The sequence below is a fragment of the Lemur catta genome, chromosome 4 (assembly GCF_020740605.2).
Source record: "Lemur catta isolate mLemCat1 chromosome 4, mLemCat1.pri, whole genome shotgun sequence".
Taxonomy (NCBI): domain Eukaryota; kingdom Metazoa; phylum Chordata; class Mammalia; order Primates; family Lemuridae; genus Lemur; species Lemur catta.
The window spans coordinates 53,092,557-53,118,910 of NC_059131.1; the positions used below are offsets into that span (position 1 = coordinate 53,092,557).

The 26,354-nt window shown below is 46.0% G+C and overlaps 1 protein-coding gene across 6 annotated transcripts in view; it reads left to right on the forward strand.

Annotated features, from left to right (window-relative positions):
* The window catches only part of ARHGAP25 (Rho GTPase activating protein 25), an 80,700-nt gene that overhangs the window by 43,277 nt on the left and 11,069 nt on the right, over window positions 1-26,354 (forward strand). For 4 of the 6 annotated variants that reach the window (XM_045549761.1, XM_045549763.1, XM_045549764.1 and 1 more), the window contains 4 exons: window positions 1,942-2,029; window positions 7,240-7,356; window positions 20,203-20,410; window positions 25,258-25,390. In XM_045549761.1, the coding sequence (XP_045405717.1) occupies window positions 1,942-2,029; window positions 7,240-7,356; window positions 20,203-20,410; window positions 25,258-25,390 (546 nt within the window). Of the gene's footprint in view, window positions 1-933; window positions 1,337-1,941; window positions 2,030-7,239; window positions 7,357-20,202; window positions 20,411-25,257; window positions 25,391-26,354 lie in introns of those variants that run through there. The other 2 variants (XM_045549766.1, XM_045549765.1) reach the window with 2 other exon arrangements.

Consider the following 26,354-nt stretch of genomic DNA (forward strand, 5'->3'; position numbering starts at 1 on the left):
AATTCTTCCTTCCCTGTCAGCATCCCCATCCTCACTCTGACTGGTGTCTGTTCCTCTCACCTCCCTTCCTTTATTCATTTATGAAGTTCAAGGCTCTCACAGTCAATGCGAGGAAAGTGCCTGCAGCTAGTCATGTATGCCTTGGTGTGAATAAGTTTAACTCTGACTGTTACTTCTTCCAGCAAGTGGGACTTGTCAGTCAAGCCCTTATTTGTAATTCTGGAATCACACTGACTGAGGTTTGAATCATAGCTTTCCTAATAGTTAATAACTAGCTTTGTGATGTTGGGTCAGCTAATTCACCTCTCTGAGCCTTACTTCCTCATCTCTCCAATGGCAAAAATAACAGTCCTTCTCTCATAGAGTTTTTAGGAAGATTAGATATGCTGGTACATTCAGGGCAATTAGCATGGAGTCTGACACCCAGTAACTGCTCAATAAATGGCATATATATATATATGTATATATATATAGTATTTTATTTTTACTACCTTCTGATGAAATGATTTGGGGTCTCAAATGGCAGTTTAGAGAAATACTTAGGGGAAGCAGGCACCTTGGAAATTACACCTTCCTTCTCTTCCTATGAGGTAGCTCTCCTTCCTGTCTGAAAGTAACATGGCCTTTGATTCTGGTGCCACAGCTCATCCAAAGTAGCTTAGCAGCACAAACCCAGAATCATTTCTTCTGAAGGCATTGATGTGATTTACTAAAGATGGTGAGGACCATGCAGGTAAATGGTATCTTTAAGTAATAAAATTAGAGGGATATAAAGGAATTCCAGAATGCCGTTTCTTAGGTTCTTTTTTTTCCTTCTCTTCTTGTTTTCCTCCTTTCCCCTCCCCTTCTCTCCATCCCCACCTTTCTCCTCATCCTCATTCTCCTCCTCCTTTTGTCCTTTCTCCTGTTCCTCCTCCTCCTCCTCCTTGTCTTCTCCTCCCTCCATCTTAGACATTTTTATTTCTAGACCTTCAAGAAACATTTATTGTTTCAGGCTCCTGGGCAGATCTTACTTCTGAGAATTCCTTAGGACCCTCTGCCTTTGCAGTGCTCTCTGTCACCAACCCCCTTTGTCCACATTTTATTCTGCAATGAAGACACACGCGTTTACTCAGCCCAGAAGTTGCCACCGTCGCCATCCAGTGAGATGTAAATGAGCAGTAACTAACTGCAGTGCAAATTAACTATGTCACTTTGTGCACTTAGCCTTTCGAAGTGCCAGTTTCCTCCTCCGCACAGTGGCAGTGACAAATCTTGCTGAGCTCTCTCTACGGAGCTGTTGTGGGGCCTGATGAGCTACCGCATGTGAAAGTGCACAGCGAGTTGCAAAGCACCTGTGAGCACAGACTGCAAGTGGCTTGTTTTTCCGATAACGTATTTGTATGTAAGAGGTCACATATCCCAGTGAACCCGCACACCCCTCTGTGGATTGGGGGTAGGGGTGGGGTTAAGGTGACATTTCCCGCTACCTCAGCTAAAGGTGGTGGAAGGAAAGGAGGGTTGCAGGAAGGACTACATGAATAATACGTTCAAGGTGGTTAGCCAAGGGGCAGGCTCTTGCTGCTACTGAGTGCCCTGTACCCTCAAATGGCTGCCTGCAGCCAGGCAGGTAGTAGAGTCTCCCCAGCTTCACAAAGGCCAACTGTCTGCTTTGCCCATGAAGTCAGGTCCCTAGAGAAGTGGGAAGAGGCAAGTGTTGGTGACGGTGCTCTGTCAGCCCATTCCCGTGCTGGGACCTGGACCTTCTCTCTCTCAGCACCTAGCTTGCTCTCAGAGAGCTGCCACTCAGCTTTCCCAGGGCCTGGGTTGCTAGCTTCCTGTGTTCCTCTCCACCTACCCTCTTCCCCATCCCATCTTTATCCTATCTGTTCTCCAACTTAATTTTAGTTCATAGGTGGTAAAATGGCTGCTTTTCTAAAGGCTTGACTTCTGATCTTTCAGGGCTGCCTGTATCTACCAGGAAGTACAATCAAGGAGATCGCCACAAACCCAGACGAAGCTGGGAAGTTTGTCTTTGAAATCATTCCAGGTAGGTGACAAAAGGTGGCACGGAAGTGCATTACAGTCCTGATTTACTTCTGGATCCTAGACATTAAGCTATCTTCAGTGATTCCTTCGACCAACTAACCAACCAATCTATTAAGAACGCAGTGTTTCTGTATATAGCTAATGAACCTATCCTAGTTCATTAAATAGTATCAAGTGCTTGAATAATACCCATGAACTAAGTGGGTATTCAGTTCAACTCTGTAAGCATTTCACGAGTGCATGCTTGGACCGAGGTAATAATGCACTAGGCACTGGGCCACTGATAACAAAGAAAAAGTACATCCTCTCTACTCACTAAAATGAGCTCTGTCTAGAGGGTGATTGGGTCGGACATTAATATTAGCTGTTAAAATATAAATTGAACGACATGAAATTGCCATTTGGGTGGGTCAAAAATGGTGAAAAGTCAGCCATCTCATGTGGTTCAATGTGACATAATGAGAAATGACAGCTCCAGCTTCCTGAGCACTTAGCAGGTGTCAGGTGCTGCATGTCGTCTACCGCACATTCGAGCGCCACACTGAGGACACTTATTCCCAATCAAGAGTTTACCTTTCTCCAGTGCATTTGGAGAAGGGAAGTTTGGCTCATGCTCCTGAATCTGCCACACTGAGCCACTTTTCCCAGCGTCCCCGTCTCTTGCTCCTACCCCAGCCCTAACCCTACCAAAATTAGGCCAAGAACTCCAGGACTGCCTATTTAGCTGTGCAGCCTTGGTGCTGTTGCCTTATTGACCACGGCAGGGGAGGCCACAACTCCCCTGAGTGCCCCTTCCCTTAAATCCCTCCTTCCCACCCACACAAGCTGTCTGTGTGCATAAGAAAGTTGATGGAGAAGGCAGCATAGCGTAGAGGTTACAAGTGCTCAGTCTATAGCCAGCCTGCCTTGGTCCATATCCTGACCCAGCCACTTACTGTTTGTGTAACAGTTTACTTAATTTCTCCCTGCCTCTGTTTCTTTGTCTGTAAAGTGGGGACAATGATGATAATAGTGAGAGTTAAATAAAGAAATCTATATGAAACATTTGGTACAGTGCTTACTATATAGTGAGTACCATATAAGTGTTGGATATCTTGGGGATAACTAGAGAGAATTATAATGCAGAAAAAAAATCCTAAACTTGGCTATGACTATTTATAGAAAACCAAGAAGTGAAACTTTTTTAATTCCTAGGTGGTCCCCTCATGAGGACCTTTTTTATCTTTTTTACCCTTTGCTTTTGTATCTGAATGTAAGATAAAAGAGGAAGAGCCTGCTTTTTCAATCTCTTCCCTCTGGGAAAATCCTACTCCTTTCCTATAAAGGTTCTTCTAGTCTTAGGATCCCTCTCCCAGTGCCATTTATGGGACACGACCATCCATGGCAACACGTATCCTAAATCCTGGGTTTTCAATCTAGGATAACCCTACTGAGAGCTGCAGCTGAAAATTCACTGTGGGCTTTCACCAAAAGTACACAACCCTCCCACACTGCTGTGCCAGGGTGGGAGGAAAATTTGTCCTCTTGTTATCACTAATGGTTGCAGCAGTCTCCTGGGCTACAGGGGGAATTCTTGAACAGATTCTGTCTCTCTCTCTCTCTCTCTCTCTCTCTCTCTCTCTCTCTCTCTCTCCCTCTCTCTCTCTCTCTCTCTCTCTCACACACACACACACACACACACACACACACACACACACACACACACACATCTCATAAGGACAAATCTAAAGCAACAGTAAGATAGGAAACCATTTTCCTAAAGTCACCATCATCTTCCAAGGCTCTGCTCAGCCTAAAGTGAGACACCCTTTATGTGATGATGTAGAGAATTGTTAGTTCCCCTTTTGTCATTCTCTTGTGCAAGATGATTCTCAGGGGCCACCGCTGGTGCAAGAAATGGGCTTCTTAGTCAGGGTCCTTTCTCTGTGATCACCGGTTTTAGTTGCAGAAAGGCCACATAGAAACCTTTAATTGTAGTTATGCTAGGTTTTTCTTTTCCTTTGGGACAGGCAACAATTTAGGACAGGCTTCCCTCTCCCTCCTGATCTCTAGCAGAATAACTATCTGTTCTCCTCCTACCCCAGGGAGTCACCAGGGATGGGGTTGTTCCTTCTGTTACATACATGATCTCATTTAATTCTCATAGCACCTGTTGTCACTCATGTATACAGCAAACTTATTGAGCACCTGCTCTGAGCCAGGTACTCTTGTAGGACGGGAGATCGCATGCGGCTTACAACCTAGTTGCGGGGAGGTGCAGAGAGACAGGCAACAAACCAAATAAATGAGTAAATCACATAGTTTTTCTTATGGGATAAGTACCATGGAAAAAATTAAAGCAAAGAGAGAAAAAGTGCCGGCTGAGGTGATTGATTTGTCATTTCAAACAGAGCCAGCAGAGTATGTGTCGTTGACAAGGTGACCTTTGGGCAAAGATCTGAAGGCGCTGACAGAGTGAGCTAAGGGCACATCTGGAGGAAGAGTGTTCCAGGAAGGGGGAACAGCCAGTGCAAAGCCCCAGGGCCTATTTTACACGTCAATGAGGCCAGTGTGGTTGGAGCGGAGTGATGTGGGGACAAGAGTGGGGGCTTTGGTCAGGGGTGCGCACAGGTTGTCAGCACTTGTAGGCAGTTGTAAGAACTTTAGCTTTTATGCTAGAAGGATGAGGTGTCATCTAAGGTTTTGAGCAGAGAAATAACATGATTTGACTCATGTTTTAAAAGTCTTTGGAGTTCAGAATAAAAAGTAAGTAGTGAGAACAAGGGCAGGGCAGGGAGACTAGTGAGGAGGCTCTTGCAAGAATGCAAGTCAGAGATGGCAATGAGAAGGGGCTGAGAAATAAGCAATTTCTGATCACATTTTGAAGATAGAGAGGACTTCATTTGCTGATGGATTGGATGTGGGAGAGAGACATCAAGGTCGACTCCAATGTTTTAGCCTAAACAATGGGAAAGGCAAATTTACTGGTATTTCCTAAGATCTGTTCATGTAGCAAGTTTTTTTGTTTTGTTTTGTTTTGTTTTTCTAGGGGTGAGGATTAGGTCTTCAGTTGTGGACATATCAAGCAATTATCTCAATTGTAATATAAGGAAACTGATGTTCAAGATAATTTAACTACTGCTGTGATAGAGGTAAAGACAGGATATAAGGGATTATAGAATAGGGACTCCGCATTCAACTTGGAGTAGGGGAAGGAGATGTAAAGAAAAGGTTCCTAGAGAAGATAACATTTGAGCCAGGTTTTAAAGAATGGGTAGGAGTTCCTTAGGCAGATTAAGAAAAGAAGGGAGGTCCATTTCTGACTAGGGAAACAGCCTCATAGGTAACACATGTTGCACAGGCTGTGTTAAAGTCAGAGAAAGAAAGCATGTGCTCAAGGGCAGAGTTCCTGTCCGTGGGCTTTGTATCAATGTCAGGCACTTTCCCTCAGAGAAAGCCTATCCTAGCACCCCAATTATGCTCAAATGTTTACTTTTTTGTAGGACAACAGAAGACGGTCATATCCCCTTTGGTTCTGGTCTCTTGTACCTATGTAACTATCACCTTCTTTCACCCTTTGGGGCAAGCTGATTCTGAGTCCATCTGGTCACCAGGTCATCGGCTCTCCTGACCAGAAAGATCAGTCCATGGAAGCCCTGGCCATTCAAGGACATCCTGAGAGCTGGGTGTTTCCCAGTGGGTTGCTCGTGACAGAACAAGAGCATCTTCCAGGAAACAGGGAAAACTAAGAAAGCATGTTTTGACAACATAGTAGACTGGAGTGTAGGCATTATGGGAAAGGATTCCAGGTAAATTTTGCCCAAGGTCAAATTTGGAAGCAATATGGGCTAGTGAAATGTCCTTTGGGAGCAAGGAAACAAGTGGCCCTGCCCTGCCTTTGGCAGTAACTCACTGGATAACAATGGGCAGGTACTTTCACAGCTCTGGGGTTCAGTTCTATTATCTGTAAAATGAAAATACTAACTTTCCCATTCTACTTCAAAAGAATATTGTAATTCCTAGGGGATCTTGTAGTTCTGTCCTGAGTACTTTTTACTTCCCATTTTACTTCTAAACACACCCAGCTCTTGGGATGTTCCTGAATGGCCAGGGCTTTCATGGACTGACCCTTCTGGTCAGGGGAGCTGATAACCCAATGACAAGATGGATTTAGAATCAGGTTGTCCCATAGGATGAAAGAAGGTGAAGCTCAGTGATATTAAGATAGGTGCAAGAGACCAGATTTGAAGTCTTTTCTTGCCCTGCAGAAAATATATAAGTTTGGGCACAACTGGCCAGCTAGAGCAGGCAGGTTCTCTCCGAAGGAGGTGCCCTGCCATTGTGAAAGCAATGGGTTAACTCTGTGGTCTAAGACCAATGTTTGATACTCTTTTTCTTCTCTTGCTTCTCGCGCCTTCATTTTTGTTTTTTGTTTTGTTTTGTTTTGGCTTGGTTTTGGGTTTTTGTTTTTTTTTTTTTTTTTTTGGTCACTTCCCCTTATTCTTTCTCTCAGCCTCCTCCTCTCTTTCCACTCTCCCCCCAGATCCCTCCTTCTCATTTATTTCACATTTTGTCCATTCGAGAACATCAACCCAGGAAACACTGCATGTCTATAATTTTAGGTTTAAAGCAAAAATGGTAAAGAAAGTCCTAACAAGTTTTATGTGTCCATTAATGGGGAATTGAGAACCTACCATTTGCAAGGGCTTATGTGGTCAGGAGAACAGTAATCTGAACAGGAAGCACCAATTTTGTCAGAAAGGCTCACCTATGTGCTCATTGTCCTCCCTCTGAGGTTGTCATCCCCTTCCCTCCCCTACAGCTGAGCTCAGGGCTAGCTTAGGAAAATGCCCATGATTGGCACGATGATCTGAGGTCTTTCAGCTTGTATGGGCTGATCCTGTCTCCTCTAATGCTGAACCTGCACCATGAACTTCTCTTCCTTTTGGTAGGAAATGGCTTCTGTCCTCTGTGGAAGCAGCTCTCAGCCTATCCCAATTGCAAACCACTGTGTCCAATGGTTTGTCCATAGAATTAGAGCTTCAGCACAAACAATGAGACTGCGTGGATGTCTGGTTCCACTGAGAATGATTAGATAAGGCTTTTACATTGTTTGACGGGTAGTGCTTCAATGAACCAGGGACTCAACTCAGGTTTGGCTTCCCTTCCCTTCCTCTTGCTCTGGACCGTTTGCCACTCTAAGACCTTCATAAGTACAACTTCTTCCTCCAGCCTCATGGGACCAGAATCGCATGGGACAGGACTCGTACGTCCTCATGGCCAGCTCGCAGACGGAGATGGAGGAGTGGGTGAAATTCCTCAGGAGAGTTGCTGGCACACCCTCTGGAGGTAAGGACCCCTGCAGGCTGTCCTGGGCAGGTGTCTGTGACATCTCAGGGATGAGAAGGAAGTAGCTCCAGGTGTGATACTTCCTTGAACAGTGTTTAAGGGAGACAACCAGAAGACAAACTCTGCATGGTCATGGCCAAGTCCTCTGTCAAATGTGGAGGAAAAGTGGGTTCAGAGATTTTAGCTTCCTTCCCTGGGTCATCTCAAAGAGCCAACCCGAGAGTAACTAGAGGGAGGGCAAGTCCTTTGCACGGATCAGCAAATGCATATGATACCCCAAAGCAGTCCTTTCTCCTCTCTGGGCCAAAGTGTTTTCATCTGCAAAATGAACCAGTTGGACCAGCTGAGCCCAGATCCCGCGGCACTAACTCACACAGCACCATGGGTCTGCCCAGTCACGGGCTTTGTGGGACCTGCGAGGACTCATGGCAAGAGCTATGCTGAAAGCACAAGTGAGGCTGGTCAGCACAGGACAATAAAACTTCTGTCCAGAAGAGGGGCAGTCAAGACTGGGGAAAGGTTCAGGGGTGGTGTCTGGAGTCTTGCAGGTATGCAGTGAATTCAGCTTTTTAGACACGCTCCTGGGTCACATACTCAAGTGTTTGAGTTCTCTGGGAATCCTGGTGATGTTTTCACACCTGGGGAGGGACCTGACTGCAGAAAACTGATACAAAAAAAAAATCTGAAATTAACAAACATATGAATCTAGTATGTTTCCCTCCTTTTATAAAAATATGAAAGAACTGACCTGAGTTCTCAAGTTAACATTTTCCTTCCACTTTTTAGGAACACACCTACTTGTGTCAACTCCAGTATAACTGTATAAAGATGTAACTATTTATGTGCTGCCTGTTATTTTGGAAATCACTTATGGAGGCTTTCATAGTTCAAATATCAAATATGTATTTGCCCAACAGCTTCTTTCAAAGATTATAAGAATACCACAATAATTTTGTGGAAATTTGGAAACAAAATCCCTTAAACCACCAGAGATATTTTTATGTTTTCCTTCCAGCGAGTGTTCTCTTCTACATACTTTTTCCAGAACAACAAACATAGAATATATAGGCAATTTAATAGCTTTTATAGCCTTTCCCCACATTGCAATAGAATCTTACTTGACACATTTCAGGGATTATTTGAATACAAGAAATAGAAATCCAATGATGTTAAACAACAAAGAGAGATTTACTGGGTAGATATAGGAGCTACTACTCAAAGAAACCAAGGGCAGGAACTGCCCAAGGCCTCACCAGGGACTGAGGCCAAGAAACGGGACAGCAGCATTGCTCTGGCCACACCATTTCTCGGTCTGCTTTTCTCCCCATGCCTGCCTGCTTTTGTCTAGTCAGCAGCCCCTCGGGTATGCGCTTGTTTCAGATATCACTGTGCCTGCCCCAGCTTTCCTCTGCTCCCCGCTTATGGAAAATGAGCTCAGCCTCCACAGCCCATCCCACACTCCTGACAAAGTTTCTCTACCTGGCCCAGCTGAGGTCAGGATGCCACCTGTGAACCCAGGACCTAGGGTGGGGAAGCAGTTGTGTGACCTACACAGCAGGGGGTTCAGGAAAAGAAGTGACCTGAAGGGGACAGGCAAACTCAGGAGTGCCTGCCACAGTCATCCTCAACATCTGCATCCTGTTCCAAAGAGAGTGGCATAGTTTCATTAACCATCTCCCAATCCCTGAACACTGTGCTAATTGGGCTGAGATGAGATGTTTGTTAAAACTTGGTTACACACTGTGTCAGCCTGGGTCATCTTAGCTGTGACCTTCCTTCCTGCCCTGGATCATGAGATTGTGAGCCGCCCTTTTCTGCCTTCCCCAGTCCGGTGCTTTAGGCTGTCTACATAGACAAGGCTAGTGGGTGCTGCCTAGTTATGCACCTGCTCTGGTTCAAAGTGCTGTTTATGTACTTTCACTAGGATCTGAGCCTCCCGTGATGCTTGGCTGAGCCTCTCGTGGTGAACTGCTGTATCTGTCATAACCCACATGGGGATTTCTCCCTCACCCCACCCCGAGAAGCAAGTCAAGCGTAAGTCCTGTAGGTGGTGGAAAGTCCAGGGAAGGGAAAATCAGAGTGTGACACCAGTTATTTATTCAAAGAACAGTGTTGGTTCTGATGTGGCATCTCAGATGTTTTTAAAGTTCCTCATTGAACCAAAATCATAGATCCCAAAATAAGAAGACATTTTAAGACAGCAGAGAGTCCCATCTAAGGCCACTTAAGAAAATCAGAAATTTGTTCTTCCTATTTGTAAGTCAAGGAGCTTTAGTCCTGAAGGAAAAAATGACCTGTTCATGGGGCCCAGCGGGTACAGGGCAGGGCCAGGGCTCCTTCGCCACGGCACATTACCACTTGCAAAGCACCTCTAACGCGGGTCTATTAGAGGGGCAGGGCATGGCCCCCCAATATTGTGAAGTCACTGAGATATGTTGCTGCTGCCTCTTTCTAGCTTCTTATGAAACTTTCTATGGCTTTTTTCCTCCCAGAACCTGCCCCCTTCTCACTGCCTTCACTACCACCATGGTTGAAATGGAATCCTTTCTTGTCCAAATTACAGTAGCAGCCTCTAAACTCATCCCCATGCTTTCCCCCCTGCCTTCTTCCAGTCTGTTTCCAACAGAGCAGCCAGAATGAGCCTGTTCGCCTGTCCTATCAAGACTCTTCTCTGCTCAACATTCTCCAATAGCCTCCCTTTCTCATGCAGAGTAAAAGTCAAAAGACTTAGAATGACGTATAGTGCACAATCTGCCCCCCATCACCTCTCTGACTTTATTCTCTAGAAGCTTCTGCCACGCTCATTTCAATCCAGCTTCACCAGCCTCTTCAAATGCCCTAGGCACACTCTGCCTCAGGGCCCTCGCACCTGCTGTTCCCTCTGCCTGGGATTCTCTTTCCCCAGGCAGCTGCATGGCTTGGTGCCTCGATTTCTTCAGGTCTTTGCTCAAATGTAACCTTGGTAAAGACTTCCCCTGATCATTCTGTTGAACTAAATCCCTTCCTGACCCCAGCCCAGCCCTTCCCGTTCCTCTGTGCTCCTTCATTTTTCTCTTTAGCATGTGCTTCCTTCAAATATACTCAATATTCTACTCATTTGTTTTGTTCATATTAGTCTCCCCTCCCTAGAATGAAAGTTTTATTATACTTGGCAGAAATTATTTTTCTCTGTTTTGGTCAGTACCATATCCCAGGATCTAAAGGGTGCTCAATACACATTCGCTGAGTGAATGGGTGAAGGAATGACCTCCTTGCCCATAGCATGGTCCCATACTACGTTCTCCCTTCCCAGCTTCTCCTCATCCTTAAATGATGTTCAGCTTATCTGAGAAATGATTCAGTAAATGGGTTGTTCTTGCTAGAATTATCTCCCTCCAAGCATGTCAGTGGTGAGCCTTGGTGAAGCTCTTTATGGTTCAAAGACCCCTTAGAGAATCCGACAAAAGCTATGGAAACTCTCTCCAGAAAAATATCTAGACACAATCAATTTTTCTTTCAGCTGCAGGATGTTTTCAGACCTGTAGTCCATCCGTACACCCTGGGTAATGAAACCCAAGTTTAAATGCTGAAAGGCTCTCTGGTGACAGTTCTGCAGAGCTGACACCTTTCCTGCTCCCGGTCCCCTTTCTGGCCCCTCTGTCCCACCGACTGGAGAAGTGCCCCACATAGTCTCCATGGCACTCCCGGCTCCCTGCTCTGGGCTCCTCCTGCCCATAGCTGGCTCTGAACCTTCCTCTCACCTTGGAGAGCAGCACTTCAGCCTTTCAGCCTTTTTCTTCTCAGCAGGCTAATTTTTCACAACTCTATCTTAAGGGCTTGGCTGGAAAGGTTAGACCACCTCTTTTCCCCAGAAGTTCATGTTTTCCTGATTTAAGAAAAAGAACAGAGACAATCACATCTCAACTTCTAACAACTCCTTCCCAGGCTGACTCCTGCCTCTTTTCTCTAAACCACTCCCTCTTTTTAGTAAGAGAGCCAGGCTTTCTCTGGGTTCCCACATTGAAGCTTGATCTCTGTCCCATCCCCAGGAGGAAGGCAATCCAAGTCACAAATTGTCATTCAGTCCAGACTTGCTTTCTCCCTCTTCCTCCTGAGGCTAGCCCTCTGAGGTTTTGCTCTGGCCACTGCTGGGCACGTAAGAGTGCATTAAACTGTGCATAGTTCTGCTCTGCCCAACCCAACTGTAAGGCCCTGGGGCAGGTGCTATGTTTTAAGCATCTTTGTGTGTTTGCCAGCAAGCGGAAGGCACATAGTATGTAAATATTAAATTTTTCTACATCTTGGGTTCCTTTCCTTCCTCTCATTCTTTTAAGTCCTCTGCATCCTTCAGAGCATGATTTTACAACCCACAGCACAGTTCAGCTCGGTGGGGTGTGTTGTGTCTTTGATCCATTGTTATTCCATGTGTTCTGGTTCTTTCTCACTACCTAAATGCAACATTAAGAGGGATGATTTTTACTTATTTCCACTAATTCCCTCATCTCTCCTTCCCACAGTCCCTAACACCAGATAGATATTTATTCATTTACTCCACAACTATTTCCTGAATATGTGCCATGTGCCAAACACCATGCTAGCACTGGGGGTACAACAGTGAGAGAGAGAGAGAGAGAGAGAGAGAGAGAGAGAGAAAAGAAAAGACAAAGTCCGTTCTCTCAAGGAACTCACAGGCTAGTAGAAGACACAGAAATTAAACAAAAATACCAAGGAAAAACATAAAGCTACAATTTTGAAAAGAGTCATGAAGGAAAGACACATGCCATGTGGAAAAACAATGTCTTTGTCAAGGTCAATGAAGGCTTCCCTGAGTTAGTGATGATTTAGCATAACTCTGAAGGGTCAGCAGAAGCTAACTAGACAGAGAAGGGGGGAGAGGAATGGTGTCTCTGTTACAGGGAACAGCTTGTGCAAAGGTCCTGTCACAGAAAGAACAATAGACTCCAGAGCGAGGGGAAGGTGGCAACTGTAGATGTAGCTTGGTTGAGGATGTTGGTCTTCATTCTGACACCAATAGGTAGCCATTTGAGGGTTTCAAGAAAGGTGATAAAATCATATTATATTTAGAAGATCATTCTCGTTGCTGTGTGGAGAATGGATTGGGCTGGAGGTAGCAGATCCGAGTAAAGGCAGGAGACCAGACATGAAACTCAAGCTGTCACCCAGGCAACAGAGGAGGGATGGTGGGTTGGATAAGGCGCTGGCAGTGGAGACGGAGAGAAGTAAACAGCTCTGCACAACGTTTTGGAGGTAACATTGCCAGAATGTGGGAGTGAATTCGACATGGAGCTAGAGTGTGGCATCAAAGATGAGTCTGAGATTCCTGCCTCTGAATAAATGGAGAGCCGAGCGCTACGTTGGCAGCATGAGACTGCCCCGGGGCCCTTCCTGACAACCCTGCTCTTGCTTGTCCCCCTGTGATGCTGGGAGTTCATTTCACTTCTCCTCCGTACGTCTGGAAGAGTAGCTGTGCTGTTTGCTAAATCTTCTCAACGGGAGGGGGACATCATCTCGGTCTACCCCACAACCCACCTCCAAGATCATTATCTCTAAAGGCCCCGGCTGAACCACGTGTGGCTCTGAAAGCATTTCCAAGGAAGGGTGGGCTGACTTCATAAACACTAAGTGAGATTCTGTGTTCCTGCCAGACACTTTGATATATGGAGCAGTGCTGGTAAGGGCTTGCGTGTGGGATTTTTTTTTTTTAACCCACCTCCAAGGTATCCTCTGAATGGCAGTTGACAATTAGCTGCTAAGTAAAAGGAGGCACTTATTTTTATTGCCAGCCCTGACAGCTTTATGTTCACTCTTTAAAAGCCAAGAGCCCTGTGTGTAAAGGTGAGTGGGGAGAGGACGTGGCATGGGAAGGAGGCCCGGGAGCGCCAGGGCAGGTGCTGACAGATCCCATGGTTTCCGTTCTGGAGTCAGAACCTGAGTATTTACAAGCATGTGCTGATCTGGAAGCAAGAGAAGAGGGCCTGGGGAGGAGGGAAGGTCTGAGACCGGCTCCGGGAGGCGGTGCGTCCTCGCCCCGCCATGCCTCATCTCCCCAGGATGCCGCGGTGGGAGCTGGGCTGCGGCTTTCCTGCCCTGGCACTGCTCCTCTGCTGGGATTTCAGGAGGAAAACCCCCAAGCTCCAAAAGAAAGGTATTTCTTCCCTATTTTTGCAATTCTTCTACTAAAGGACACTTTTCCCAGCTGCTCTTCCCTCTCCTGTCAGGGATGGGGACACTCCTGGAACCAAGCTCTGGGAGGCAGGTACCAGTGCTGGGCAGGTGGACGGTGCTCTCCTGAGCGCCTGGGCTGGGCGGGAGGTGGGGTGGGGAGGGGCTCCTGTTCTGATCCCAGGAGTGATTGAGTGATGACAAAGGAGGAGCAAGAAGGGGAAGGAGGTGACAGCTGAGCCTTCCATTTTCACTTCCCCAAACCAATCCAGTGTCCTGGGATTTCCTAGCCAATCTAGGGAGGGGACTTGTGGGACAAAGGGTGAAGGACGGTTGGTGAGCAGAGCCAGGCAGTTACCCAGTCTGGGAATGAAGTCTTCTGTGGTTGCTCAGGACGGGGCTTGTCGCCAAAGCATTAGGTCTGGGGGCTGGAGAAGAACAGGTGGACGTGGTAGGAGGGGAGGTGGGGATGGCATGGGCTGGCATGCGAGGACTATGTAAGAAGCACCAACAGCCCCCACCCCTTAGTCCCTCACCTTGAGACTTGATGCTGTCTGAAATTTTATTTCATTGACTTTAAACAAAAGAAATTAGAGCACTGAATATAGAATCACGGGGTAAATGTGACCTTGGACAAATTCCCAGTTATGGTCTCAGTTTTCTTACCTGAAAAGGGAACAATAGTATTTACTTTGTGAGGTTCTCATGAGGACTAAACAAGATAGCACATGTGAAAGCATCTAGGTCAGTTCTCAGCATAAAATTAACTTCATTAATTAAATTGGTTAATAGTGATAATTATATTATATATTATAATTAAATCAAATCACATTATAATTATGATATATAATAATTAAAATTAATTAAAATTTAGACCTATTAAGATGTAAATGCTTTAATGGTGACTGGCCCAAGGTGTGATGAGTTCCAAGCAACGGAGTTGATTAGACCCTATCCTGCTGCCCAAGGGTAGAAAGAGCCATGGAGCCCCAGTTTCCTGAGGGAGTGGGTGCAACCTAAGAGGGCAAGGCACAGAAGGGGAGCCTGGGTTTGCCCCTTGTCATTCAGATGGAGAATGTTCTTCAAGTAGCTCCAGCCCCAGTCTTCTTCCTTCACTGGCCCCCATCCCTAGTTCCCTGGGGATTTCTCTGTTCATCTCTTTCCCCACATCTAGGCTTTTTCATGTCCCTCCAGAATCAAGGGGGTGGCAGTAAGGACCCAGAGGTCAGAGATCAGTGGAACTCAGGATCAGGTCTTTGGATTTACAGGGATGTTTTGGACTCCTCGTATGTGATCTGAGATGAAGAGCAAAAAAACTTGACCTAGACGTGCTAATGAAAACAAGGATGCTCTTTCTCTCATGTAAGAAGGGATCCTGTTTGTCTTAATGTCTCCAGAGCATGCAGTGGTTAGCTCTTGTTGGAGGGAACAGTTGTGACTGATAGTTAGGCTGGAGATGTAAAGTTCAGAGTCTTCATCTTATGGGTGATATTTAAGGCCATGAGGTTATGAGAAAGTATGTGCGGATGAAGAAGGGAGGCCCTGGAACCCCCCAAAATTTTGAGCATAGTAAGAAGAGGAAGAATCATCAGAGGCTAAGTAGAAGCAGCTAATGAGATAAATGGAGAACCGAGAGAATAGTGGGTCAAAAGCCATGTGAGCAAGTGTCTCAGAAAAGAGGGTGGTTCTCTGTGTCGCATGCTGCTGGTAGAGAGCTAAGATGAAGACTGAGATTTAAAATGTGAAGGCCATTGATCTCCTTGACAAAATCAGGTTTGGAGAAGTGCTGGGCAGAGAGGAGGAGCAGAGGAGGGGAGGACTAGGAGACAGCAGGTAGTGACAGCTCTGTGATGGCCAGTCCATCATGTGCCAGGCTCTGTGCCAGGAGATGAAAATAGATGGTGAGCCAGACAGGCTGTCTGCCTTTGAGGAGTCCACAGTCCAGTGGAAGAGAGGGATGTTTCAATGAATCATCATAAAGTTACATGAAAAGTGATAAAATAGAGGTGCACCCAGGGAGCTCTATGGGCATGGAGATGACTGTGACCAATTCCCTCTAAGACATCTAAACTCAGAAAGACTGGGTTTCCAGGTGGGGAGTAGGAGGGAGGGCATTAGCTTGAGAGTTTTTAAGAGCAAAGACCATTTTTCATTCTTTCCATCATACTCTCCAGCTACCAAAGAGCCTGGCCCACAGCAGATGCTCAGTCTACATTCTGAAGGATTTTGTGAATTCTGGTGAAAGGAATTTTCAAGAAACAGAGTTGCAAAAGAAGCCATGACAATAATGTAGGCAGCAGAGGTGAGGAGGATAGAGAGCTGATGTAAAGCATGTTTAAAATGTCCCAATCCATTTGGAGGAAGAGAAGGTGTTGTGGATAATTCTCATGCTCACAACTTTGCTAATTGGCTTAGTTCTGTGCAGGTACCTTGTGTTAATGGCTTTGTATTCTCAGTGCCTAGGAGAGCAACTGGTACTTGACTGGTTGACTGAATGCTATTGCTTGCAAGGAAGAAGCAGTGATTTAGGGGCGGAGTGAGAGTGAAATTAGAGAAGATACTGGGAGAATTGCCATTAGATGTTGAATTTATAGGAATATAACAGAGGAGGGGGGAGAGAGATCTTGACCTTATATGCAGATTAATGAGTTATCAGTTTCTAGGTGATATCCAAATGTGTGGAATCATATGAACAATCCCAAGGAGGATGCCTAGAGTAGAAGAAAAGAAGTCTGGGTTGGAGTCCCAGGGAATGACACCAAAGGAGCAGGTAGGGGACAGAGTACAGTGAAGGAGACTGAAAGGCATCGTTGGGGAGACAGGACAAAATGAGAATAGAGGGATTTGTATCCACGCAGGGAGAAAGTCTTGAGGAGGAAGGAGAAGTAGCACCATCAGAGCCTTCAGAGAAGACCAGTAAGCAGGGTGTGGCGTGAGCATTAGGAGAGCACCAGAAATCTTTGTGGGCAGATTCAGAGGAGAGGTGCAGGGTAATGAAACCAGACTATGGTGGTCGAGAGGCTGGAAAGCGAGTGAAAAGTGAGGAAGTGGGGGCTTTGAGGGCGGATGACATTTTAGGAGTAGTCACATTTTTCTAGAGTACACCGGTAAAGAGGAAAAAGGCAAATAATTGATCATTTAAATAAGAGCTGATGTGGGAGATTATTCTTTCATAAAGTGGCAAAGATTCACATGGGGTCTTTCAGTTGAAAGAGAAAAACTTAAGAAACAAAGAGAAAGATAAGTCCTGGGAGAGGTGGAGGGGACAGAACCCACTATTTAGGGACATAGGAGAAAGAGGAGCCCAGGTCACCCACTGAGACAGGAAGGGAGGGCACGGTGGGGCTCAGGGGTCTGGTGAAGATTTGGAGCCAAGCCCTTGCGAAGACTGGAATGATGCATTTCCACGATGTGGTTGTGCATGTTCCCTCACAGCTCCCAGAGGCGTGATGAAGGCGTGGAGAGGGTCGTGGGAACTGGCAGGGTGGGGAATGTTGGAGGGAAAGAGTGCAGGGAAATGAGTGTCCTGGTGAGATTGACATGGAAAGGGTGGTGTGTGGCACATGGGAGGAAAAGGATGAATGCAGGATTGGGTTGATAACCTCAATAAGAAGAAGACTAGCCACACAGAGTGGTGTAAGAAGGAACTCGGTTCCAAATCACCTGCAAGGTGGAACATCAGCCTCGGGCCTTCGGACATGGAGCTCACATTTGAAAGCTCCGACTTCTCTGTGCACATCCTCACAATGTGTCTGGGCTGTCTTTGCCCATCAGGATCGGGCAGGCTCCTGGGGCCCAAGTTTCATCTGCCTTTCTGTTTAAGGGGCCTCTCCCTGGACCCGCAAAGGGAGTTTTCCAAATGCCATGTTTATGTTTTCAGTCAGATAACTTCAATTGTGTCATTCCAATATGGTGAAAATATCTACCCAGCTCCTTTTACAGACACGTAGAAACCTGGTTCTATACGGTTATTGACATTTTCTAATTGCTTCTCAACATTTTTTGTGTGTGGTCCTTTTATTTTCATAACTTGATGGTGAACTCATTGAGAGCAAGGACCATGTCATCCATGTCCCTTGTCTGTCTAGCCCATTCCACACGGCCTGCTGCTGGCACGTGGCAGGGCACTGGGTCAATGTTGGCATGAAGCTGAATTCATTTACTGAGCTGACCCTGACCAGTGTTTAAACTAAAGAAATGCCAAAATAACCACCAGTCATGGAAAATACTTGCTTAAAGAGAGATTCATTAACTATCTACTTTGTGCCAGGCATTATGCTAAACAATGGGGATGAAAAGAGCTCCTCCTCCTGTTCCCCGTATCAGGCAGGGTGCATACAAATCGTTACGGCACAGTGTGGCAAGGGATTGGAATATTTGAGAAGGAATGTGGGTGCACAGACATGTAGTCTGTCCATCTTGGGGTCAGGGAAGGCGTGGTGAGGTGATGGTATTTGAGAGGGCCAAGGAGGACACACAGAATTCCAGCAGATGGGGAGGAGAGAACAGACTGAACAGACTGTTGGAGGGCACGGAGAGTGCAGAGCGCTGTGCTTTAGAAACATGAGGGTGAGGTGCCTTTGGGGCCATGGCAGGATGTCAGGCCAGAAAGGCAGGTGGGTGCCAGGCCCATTGCCAACCTGGGGAATGCCAGCCTTGGTTCTCAAACTTTAGCCACAGAAATATTTAATCCAATAGTTTCATTGAGATGCAACAGTGAAACAGACAAGAGCCCAGCAGGTCTGGTTAGGGAGGACGGAGGCCCACCTACCCAGCTCCTGCTAGATCCGATACCCTCACCTCCCAGCACCAGGTGTGATGAGGGAGGGGGCTCTGAGGAACTCCCAGGGCTTTGAGGGGCAATTTGAAAAACATCACAGTGGCAATTGGGGAAGAAGTGGATGACTGTTGAAAACCAGGGAAAAGGTGCTCAGGCAGAGCAGTGGTTTAGAAAGGGGAGTCCCTGGGAGGGTTTGAACAGGTTGAGAGAAGAGACTGCAGCAGTTACAGGTGAGAGAGGAGGCCAGCCTAGGCCCGAGCAGTGGGTGGGAACAGAGAGGATGCAGAGGATTCAAGAGCCTGGTACAGCTCTTTACAGAAGGAATACGAGTTAAGAGACTGGCAGTAAGGTGCCAACCAGAGAGAGGGAATCATGGGAGAAAGGGACTTTGCAGACCAGTGTCCTTGGGATTGAAGTGCAGGATGCAGCAGGGCCCTGATTGTGACAGAGGGAAAGTCAGGCAGGACAGGACTGAAGCCACGTCTGTCTTGAACCTCCAGGACACCAAGGGCTGGGTGGGAGAATGGGTAGGAAATGATTGTCCTGATCTGTGAATTAGTCCTGTTACACGGCCGGGGTGGGGAAACTATAGAGCCAAGGCTGACGGGGCTGGGGTGGAGCTGGTCCACACTTGCTTTGCTGGAGGCAGCGTAATTTGGGAAAATATTTTTGGAAAGAAATTTGCATACCATTGAGTAACAAAATTGTTCAAACGACTTGACCCAGCAATCCTACATGTGGGATTTTGTCTTAAGGAAATAGTACAGAAGAACAAAATGTCTATGTTCATCCATCCAAATGTTAATTAATTAAGCAATTAGAAATTATGTATTGTCCTATATACATTCCAGGAACTCTGCTAGACGAATGGACATGTTTGCTGTGGCAATGTTTATAATTAGAACATAGTAAACAACCTAAATTATTTAAAATGCCACAAGGGTTCAGTACAGTATGAGACCTCCATGGGATAGACTACAGCAGTTCCCTTTATGCAGGGGCGGGGCAGATACGTTCCAAGACCCCAGTGGATGTCTGAAACTGTGTATAGTACTGAACCCGTATGTAGTACTAAACCCTGTATATACTGTTTGTTGGCTCTTGTAACCAAGACTGCATCTAAGTGAATACCAGGCAGTGTATACAGCGTGGATACACTAGACAAAGGGATGATTCATGTCCCAGGTGGGCCAGAGTGGAATGGTGTGAGATTTCATCACACTACTTAGAATGGCATGTAATTTAAAACTTATGAATTTTCCACGTAATATTTTCAGACCACGGTTGACCGTGGGTAACTGAAACCATGTACAGCAAACCCTCAGATAAGGGGGAGCATGTACTTACTGTATTATGCCTTCATGCTCCTGGGCACAAGCAGAATTCAAAGCAGCCTGCTTGCTACTGTGGTTAAATGCGCATTCTCGGGAGTTTGTATACTGCTGGGCTTGGATTTCCACTGTGCCAGGCCCTAAGCTGCCTGACCTTGGAAAGTTCCCCAGCGTTTCTGAGGCTCAGTGTCTTTAACAGTAAGGTGGGTATAACGTTACTACCGCCTCATGGGGTTGTTGTCAAGATTAAATGAGAAAAAGTGTACGAAGTGCTTGGCACAATTCCTAGCACAAAAGTACTCAGTAAAAGCCAACTGTTATTTTAAATATGTAAAAGCTGTGGGTCAATAGAAAAAGACTGACAGAGACTGCCCCAAATTTACAGCCCCAAATTTATAGCCCCAGGAAATATTATGAGTGACTTGTCTCCCATGTTTTGTTTCATATCATTGCACTAAAACCTTTGAAGTTACAGGTGACACAGAAAACCCAGAAATAGGCAAACCCTTTGACCCATCAGTTCATCCAGGGAAGGTGAGAATGATGGGCGGGTCCTGTGTCTCCTCTTCCCAGCGGTGTTTGGCCAGCGCTTGGATGAGACTGTGGCCTATGAGCAGAAATTTGGCCCTCATCTGGTGCCCATCCTGGTGGAGAAGTGTGCAGAGTTCATCCTTGAACACGGCCTGAATGAAGAGGGCATCTTCCGACTGCCTGGGCAGGACAACCTGGTGAAGCAGCTGAGAGATGCTTTCGATGCCGGGGAGCGGCCCTCCTTCGACAGGTACGCCGTCCTCGCCTGCAGGGTCCTGCCTGTGCCTTCCCCTCTGCCTGGCGTGGGCGAGAGGACCTCTCCATTGCAGTTGAGCTACGGGACTTGCACAGACACTTCTGAGAGCCCTGGCTTGCAACAGAAAGAGCTTTTGTTTTGCTTATACTTCTGAATCTGGGAGCCTGGAGCACAGTTAGGAGACAGACAGTGTGAACCGGCACTAGAGCCTTGCTGGGGAGATTCGGGTGAGGTTTAGGATATTGGGGAAGGGGATGTACAGAAGATGGGACCCAGCCTAAGGCCCACCCTTCAGGGCAGATGAGGAACATGGAAGTGCCGAGCTGGCTATACAAACACTCGGTGTGGTAGAGAATGCACCAGATCTAATCCAAGGACACCAGTGGTCTTCCTTGGGGTTCTAGAAGTGGCAAGAACCAGAACTTCTCATTAGTTTCCAAGACCACAGTACTGTGTGACTCTGACTCAGTTCTGAGCCCTTTTGGAGGGAGCACATACTGATATCTTGGCAGCCTAGTGTCCCCAAGTCTCCTCTGTTGAGGTTGCCCAGCCTTATCTGGGGCATATGAGGTGTAGTGACATTTCTTCCCACCATCCTTTCCCCGCCCCCCGCCCCGACCTCCTCCAGCCACTCAGCTGAGGCTCCCTTCTCTGCTGTGCTCTGCCAGTACAGTCCCCAATGTGCACCCCCCGCCTGTTGTGCAATATTTACCCAGGGTGCCTGTGTGTGCTTGTCCTACTGGCATAAGACAGACCGTTCTTTCCAAATTACCAAGGTTTAGTAAGATGGGCCTGAACTCTACCCAGTTTCCAAAAGTTGAAATTCTCCAGAGCTTATTTAGGCAAAAGGGGTAGGGCTGATTCTGGGAAAATTGTGAGTACCTAAGCATCATGCTTGTGTGGTCTCTCGCTCACCTCCCGCTCTAATCACCAACTCTGCCCATTCTTCCCCTGAAGCACGTCTGAGCTCCATCTCTTTCTCTCCGTGCTCATAACCAGTCTTAGTGCGGGCCACCACATGTGTGTTTTTCCTGCCCTTGTCATGTAGTAAGTTAATTTACCAAGGGTGCTATGTTTTAGCACCCTAGGGTCTCCTAGGGAAGCAAGGGGTGTGGAGTTGTTACTGGAACTATACCAGGATATGGGCAACAAATTTAGGGACCTTTCAGCAGCACCATAAATTGCATTTTATTATCAGGCACCTGTTGCATTACGCTCACCACCTTTATATTCAGTTTTCTTCTTACGTTTTTAATTAGCTTTGACTTGATCAAAAGATACAGGTGGGTTGTTGTTAAAGCCATGCAAACAGTGTGGCAAAAGGAGCAGAGGTGATTGCTGGGATTTGCCAAACAACTGCCTTAGGCCTTAGCTTACACGCCTATAAAGTCAGCATGGGTGGTGGTGGGAGTCTTTGATTCCTGTGAAATATTGGGGGCTGGAAAGAGGAGAGTTACCACACCTTGTCATGACATCTTCACCCCTAGAACTGAGGGGTAGAGCTTACACAGAAATAGGAAGGATCACCTGAGTCGGATCGCTCTTCAGGGTCCGCCCAGGGCTGACTCTTGGGTTCACAGGACTCTTGAGAGAACAAGTCTGATGTGGGAGGTGTGACTGGTTCTTATTGGATTCTTGTTATTTAGTTGCATTTGAACATATTTAGGAGCCAATGCCTCCTCTCAGAGCATGTCTCGGATTTAAGAGAAGCTTCTTTTCCACCTGTAGATTATCAGGACAGAGCATCCCGCGGGCCTTTTCCCGGGCAGGGCAGTAGAGTCAGCAGAGCCCGTCCCAGCACCCAACTTTCCATTTCTTTGTCTTCTGTGATGGGATATGAATGCCTAAGATCGCATTGAACTACAGAATTTTTAAATGACTTTCATACACATTTCTGATTTGACCCTCAAGACAAAGCTGGAGAACAGGGTTATTGCCATTCTACAGGTGATGAAGCAGGCTTGGCAAGAGTAAGCGATTAACAGGGTCAGGCAGCCTGTTCCTGGGCCCTGAAGAGTAGGCCGAAGGTCTTCTCACCCCTGGGCCGCTCACGACTCCAAATCGCCCCCTCCCCTTCTTTGTCCTTGGCACCCCCATCTACTCTCCTCCCTCCCACCTCCCCCCACACAATTCGGGTGACGCAGTCTCAAGGCGGATCTCTTCCCCTCCCACCCCCAAGCCAGACTCACTCTCGGGAAATCATCTAATGCTGGTCACTTTCACTTCAGAGTTAATTTGCCAGTTTTGTTGACCTCTCTTGGGTTTTGGCTTCATGAACCTTTACTGTGGCTGTAGAATTTTTGCCCCTTGTAAAAGAAATTCTAGGAGTCAGTGAGTGGAAGAAGGGGGTCTGGGAAGTGATGTCTGGTGCCCTGACATCACACTTGTGGGCACCTAGACCCTCTATGCTGGTCACATGCACAGTTCCACCCCAAGAGCCCCTCGTTGCCTCCTTAAAATAAAGGAAAACAAAGGAGCGTTTGTTTGATGAGATTTTAGTGTGGGTGTATCTGGTATCATTAAATATTAAATATTAAACTATATAAATATAATTTATATTAAATTATATAAAATCATATTAAATATATAAATATGAATTTTTAAATCTCCTTGTCAAGTTTCTGCTAGGATGGATACTGCCTGGCCACACAGCCCACACACTTCCCACACCTGTATTTCTGTGAGAAACGGACTTACAGACATGTCACGTTGCAAGCATCGGTGCCCCAAGGAAGGGCTGGCAGGGCCATCTGAGGGGCCCTGGGTAATCTCTGGTGCATCATCTGTGGAGCTCAGAAGCCACCTGGCTCCTGACTTGCTCTCAGCCCTTGATTTAAAAAAAAAATTCATTTAAGGATGTTCCGTTGTGTTGGAGGAACAGCAAACTCAGAAATAAAAATGCTGGAAACTTACAACATAAAATTGGCATCTGAGTCAGCTCTAGTACAGGGGCACCAACATCAAAACAAAACTTTACAGAAATAATTGTATAAGTTCCATTATGTTAAGTGCTAAAAATGAAACATGGCACTATGACAACTTAGAACAGGGGGCTTTTGACATTGTCTGGTGGATTTACGGATGTCCCCAAGAAAATGACATTTCAGCAGAGACCCAATAAACAAGAATGAGGAGTTAGCCAGGCCTCATAGACATGTTTGATCAGCATTATCTTTGGTAAAATGAATTGGGTAGGTTTCAGTGTTCTAAGATGATTTGTAGAGCTAATTGTGTTCTTTTATTATGACTTTGAAGTATCCATACTATATCTGTGGTTGTAACCCTGCTTCTTTTCTAATATTAGATATTTTTGCTGTTTTAATTTATCCAGATTGCACTGTCTAGTTGTTTTTTCTTTTCTTGTTGTTGTTTCTCTTCAAAAGATTCCATTTCTTGACTTATCATTTATGCTGTTTTTCTCATTTCAAATTGATTTTCTGGATTCATTCTCTGGGTGTGTTCTGAGTGCAGGAGCTCTGCACCCGGCAATGCATGGTGAATAGACTGGACACGAGGCGGGGCAGGCTGGGCAGAGTCCTGGCCAAGGACAATGACCTCCTGAGAGAGGGCAATGACAGGAGGGGAGAGGCTTAGAAGGCTCCACCCAACTTTGAGATAACAGAACTGAGGGGATTTGGGAGACTGATTGGGTGCAGGGTGAAGGAGGGGCCCCGATCAAACGGGAGCCCCAGGATTGTGACAGAGACAACTGGATGGACTATGACGTGGGGACTTCAGGAAAATGCCATTCCTGCAAATTGTCAAGCTGATTGTTTTTCTGCCACTTCCTTGGGAACTTCTCATCATATTTTGACATGAGTACTTTTCCCAGCCTGGCTTTGCCTGGGTATATTTTTAGATAGTGACTCAGCAGGGAAGGATTTTCTAGAATCCCCATGTTGTGAATGGCCCCCACCCTAGATTTCCTGAGGGCAGCCGTGGAGCACAGACAGGGCTCTGTGCCAGCCATTTCTCGTTTTGAGGTAGAGAGTTCTCAGGCTGCAAAGGGGGAGACTTTTCAGATGACAGCTCCAGCAACTGGCTGTCAAAAGAACAAACAAAACAAAAATGTACACAAAGTGCTAAGGCAGAGCTTTCAATCAGGCCCGGTGCTCTTCTTTCTGTTGCTTTAAGAGCCTCTGTTCTCCTCCTCCTGTTCAAATCCACCCCTGCCTTCCCTCCCAGGACCAGGAAGAGTATCTGCCCAGCCTACTCTATGTTCTTTCTTGCTGAAACCCAGATTCCCAGATTGTCTAGACCTGGTAACTTGAATCCTCACAGCTCTGTGGCTCAGGGAGGCCAGGAGTCCTGGGTGTCCCTCGGGTTGGGTACTGGGGTCTCAGTGCTTGGCAGAGTATCTTCCACCTAGTAGGCTCTCTCAATGCTTATTGGTTGAATGAGTTATTGAGTAAATATATCAATGAATCTCAGAACTATTTTAAACACTCTGGGAGACTAAAGAGATCCATGGACCAAGGACATAAAGGAGTTAACACATGCAAAATTAGGGACTAATTAGACAGTGCTAATTGTGAGACAATGACTTGAAGAAAGAAGAAAGCAATAAAGACTAAAATAATTAAAGAAGATTTAATTAAAACGTGGACCTTGAACTTACCTTTGAGGTAGTTGGGTGGAAGACATAGAGGAAAAAGCGTTCAGGGTTGTTATTCCAGAAGGGGGAATTAGCAAAAATGTTTTGATCTGATTCTTCTTTATAGACTTGACTCCTCTACAAAACTCTCCTGTGTAACTTATGGTTCTGCTCAATGGATCACCCGAGGGGAAGTAGGGAGTTTTCAGAGTTTCCCTTTCAAAGAGCGTGGCTTATTTTCTTCCAGAGACACAGATGTGCACACCGTGGCCTCCCTGTTGAAGCTCTACCTCCGAGACCTCCCGGAGCCAGTGGTTCCCTGGAGCCAGTATGAAGGGTTCCTGCTCTGCGGGCAGCTCACGAATGCAGACGAGGCAAAGGTATGTATCTCATCGGCGTTGGTTGTCCTGCTGTAGCAGAAAGTGATGGGTTTTCTGAACACTATTCTGGTAGGCAACAGGAGGTCAAGGTGCACCATATCTTTTGGTGAGATACTTTGTCAAACTGAGACTTCCTCAGCAATAAAAGGCAGATGAAGTCAGTTGTGGTGACTGACAAACCATAGCCTTCATGGAACTTAATAATACAATAAAAATGTGGACTATAATCAAATACCCCTGAGTCACATTAAACATAGTAAGAAAAGAAGGATACTTCTGAGAAGAGTTTCAAGCACTATGGCCTTGCGGAGACCTACTAAGGTGCTAAGACAAGCTGACCAAACTGGAGGGCAGGTGCAAGGTCAAATTGTTCAAGCTCTACAGGTGGCCAAGAGTGTCAGGTATGGTCGTTCAAGGAATGCATGTGCTGGGAAAAGGAAAGACAGGGAGATTTTCTCTGTTCTTTTCGGTCTGTAGTGTCTGTAATAACACTCTGCAATGTCATGCTTATGAGAGTAAACAAGTTCACCAGCAATGTTTTTGATCATGTATAAATTGTTTCTAGAGGAGCCTTATGGTCAACAACCACCACACTGGAGTCATGATGATAAACCAACTAACCAAAGAAAGAAACTGTTAAAAATCAACTAACAACAATAAAACCTTCATAGTTTTTCACTAAGATTTTCAAAATTACATGATCCATGAATACATTTGTGTTATGCTGCTAATATTGGGGGCTCTATCCCCCTTACATAGGTTGGTTTTTATCGCAACTATATTAAAAGCTCTTTCTGGCTAAGTGGTATACAGAAAAAAAATTCTTTATAGTTATTTATAGAACTAGATTGAATGTGGATTTTGCCATTAGGCAAATTATGCATCTTCTATGAAATTCCATTTATTTGCTTAGACCAACAGAACTTTCTACAGTCATGGAACTTTTATATATCTGGACTGTCCA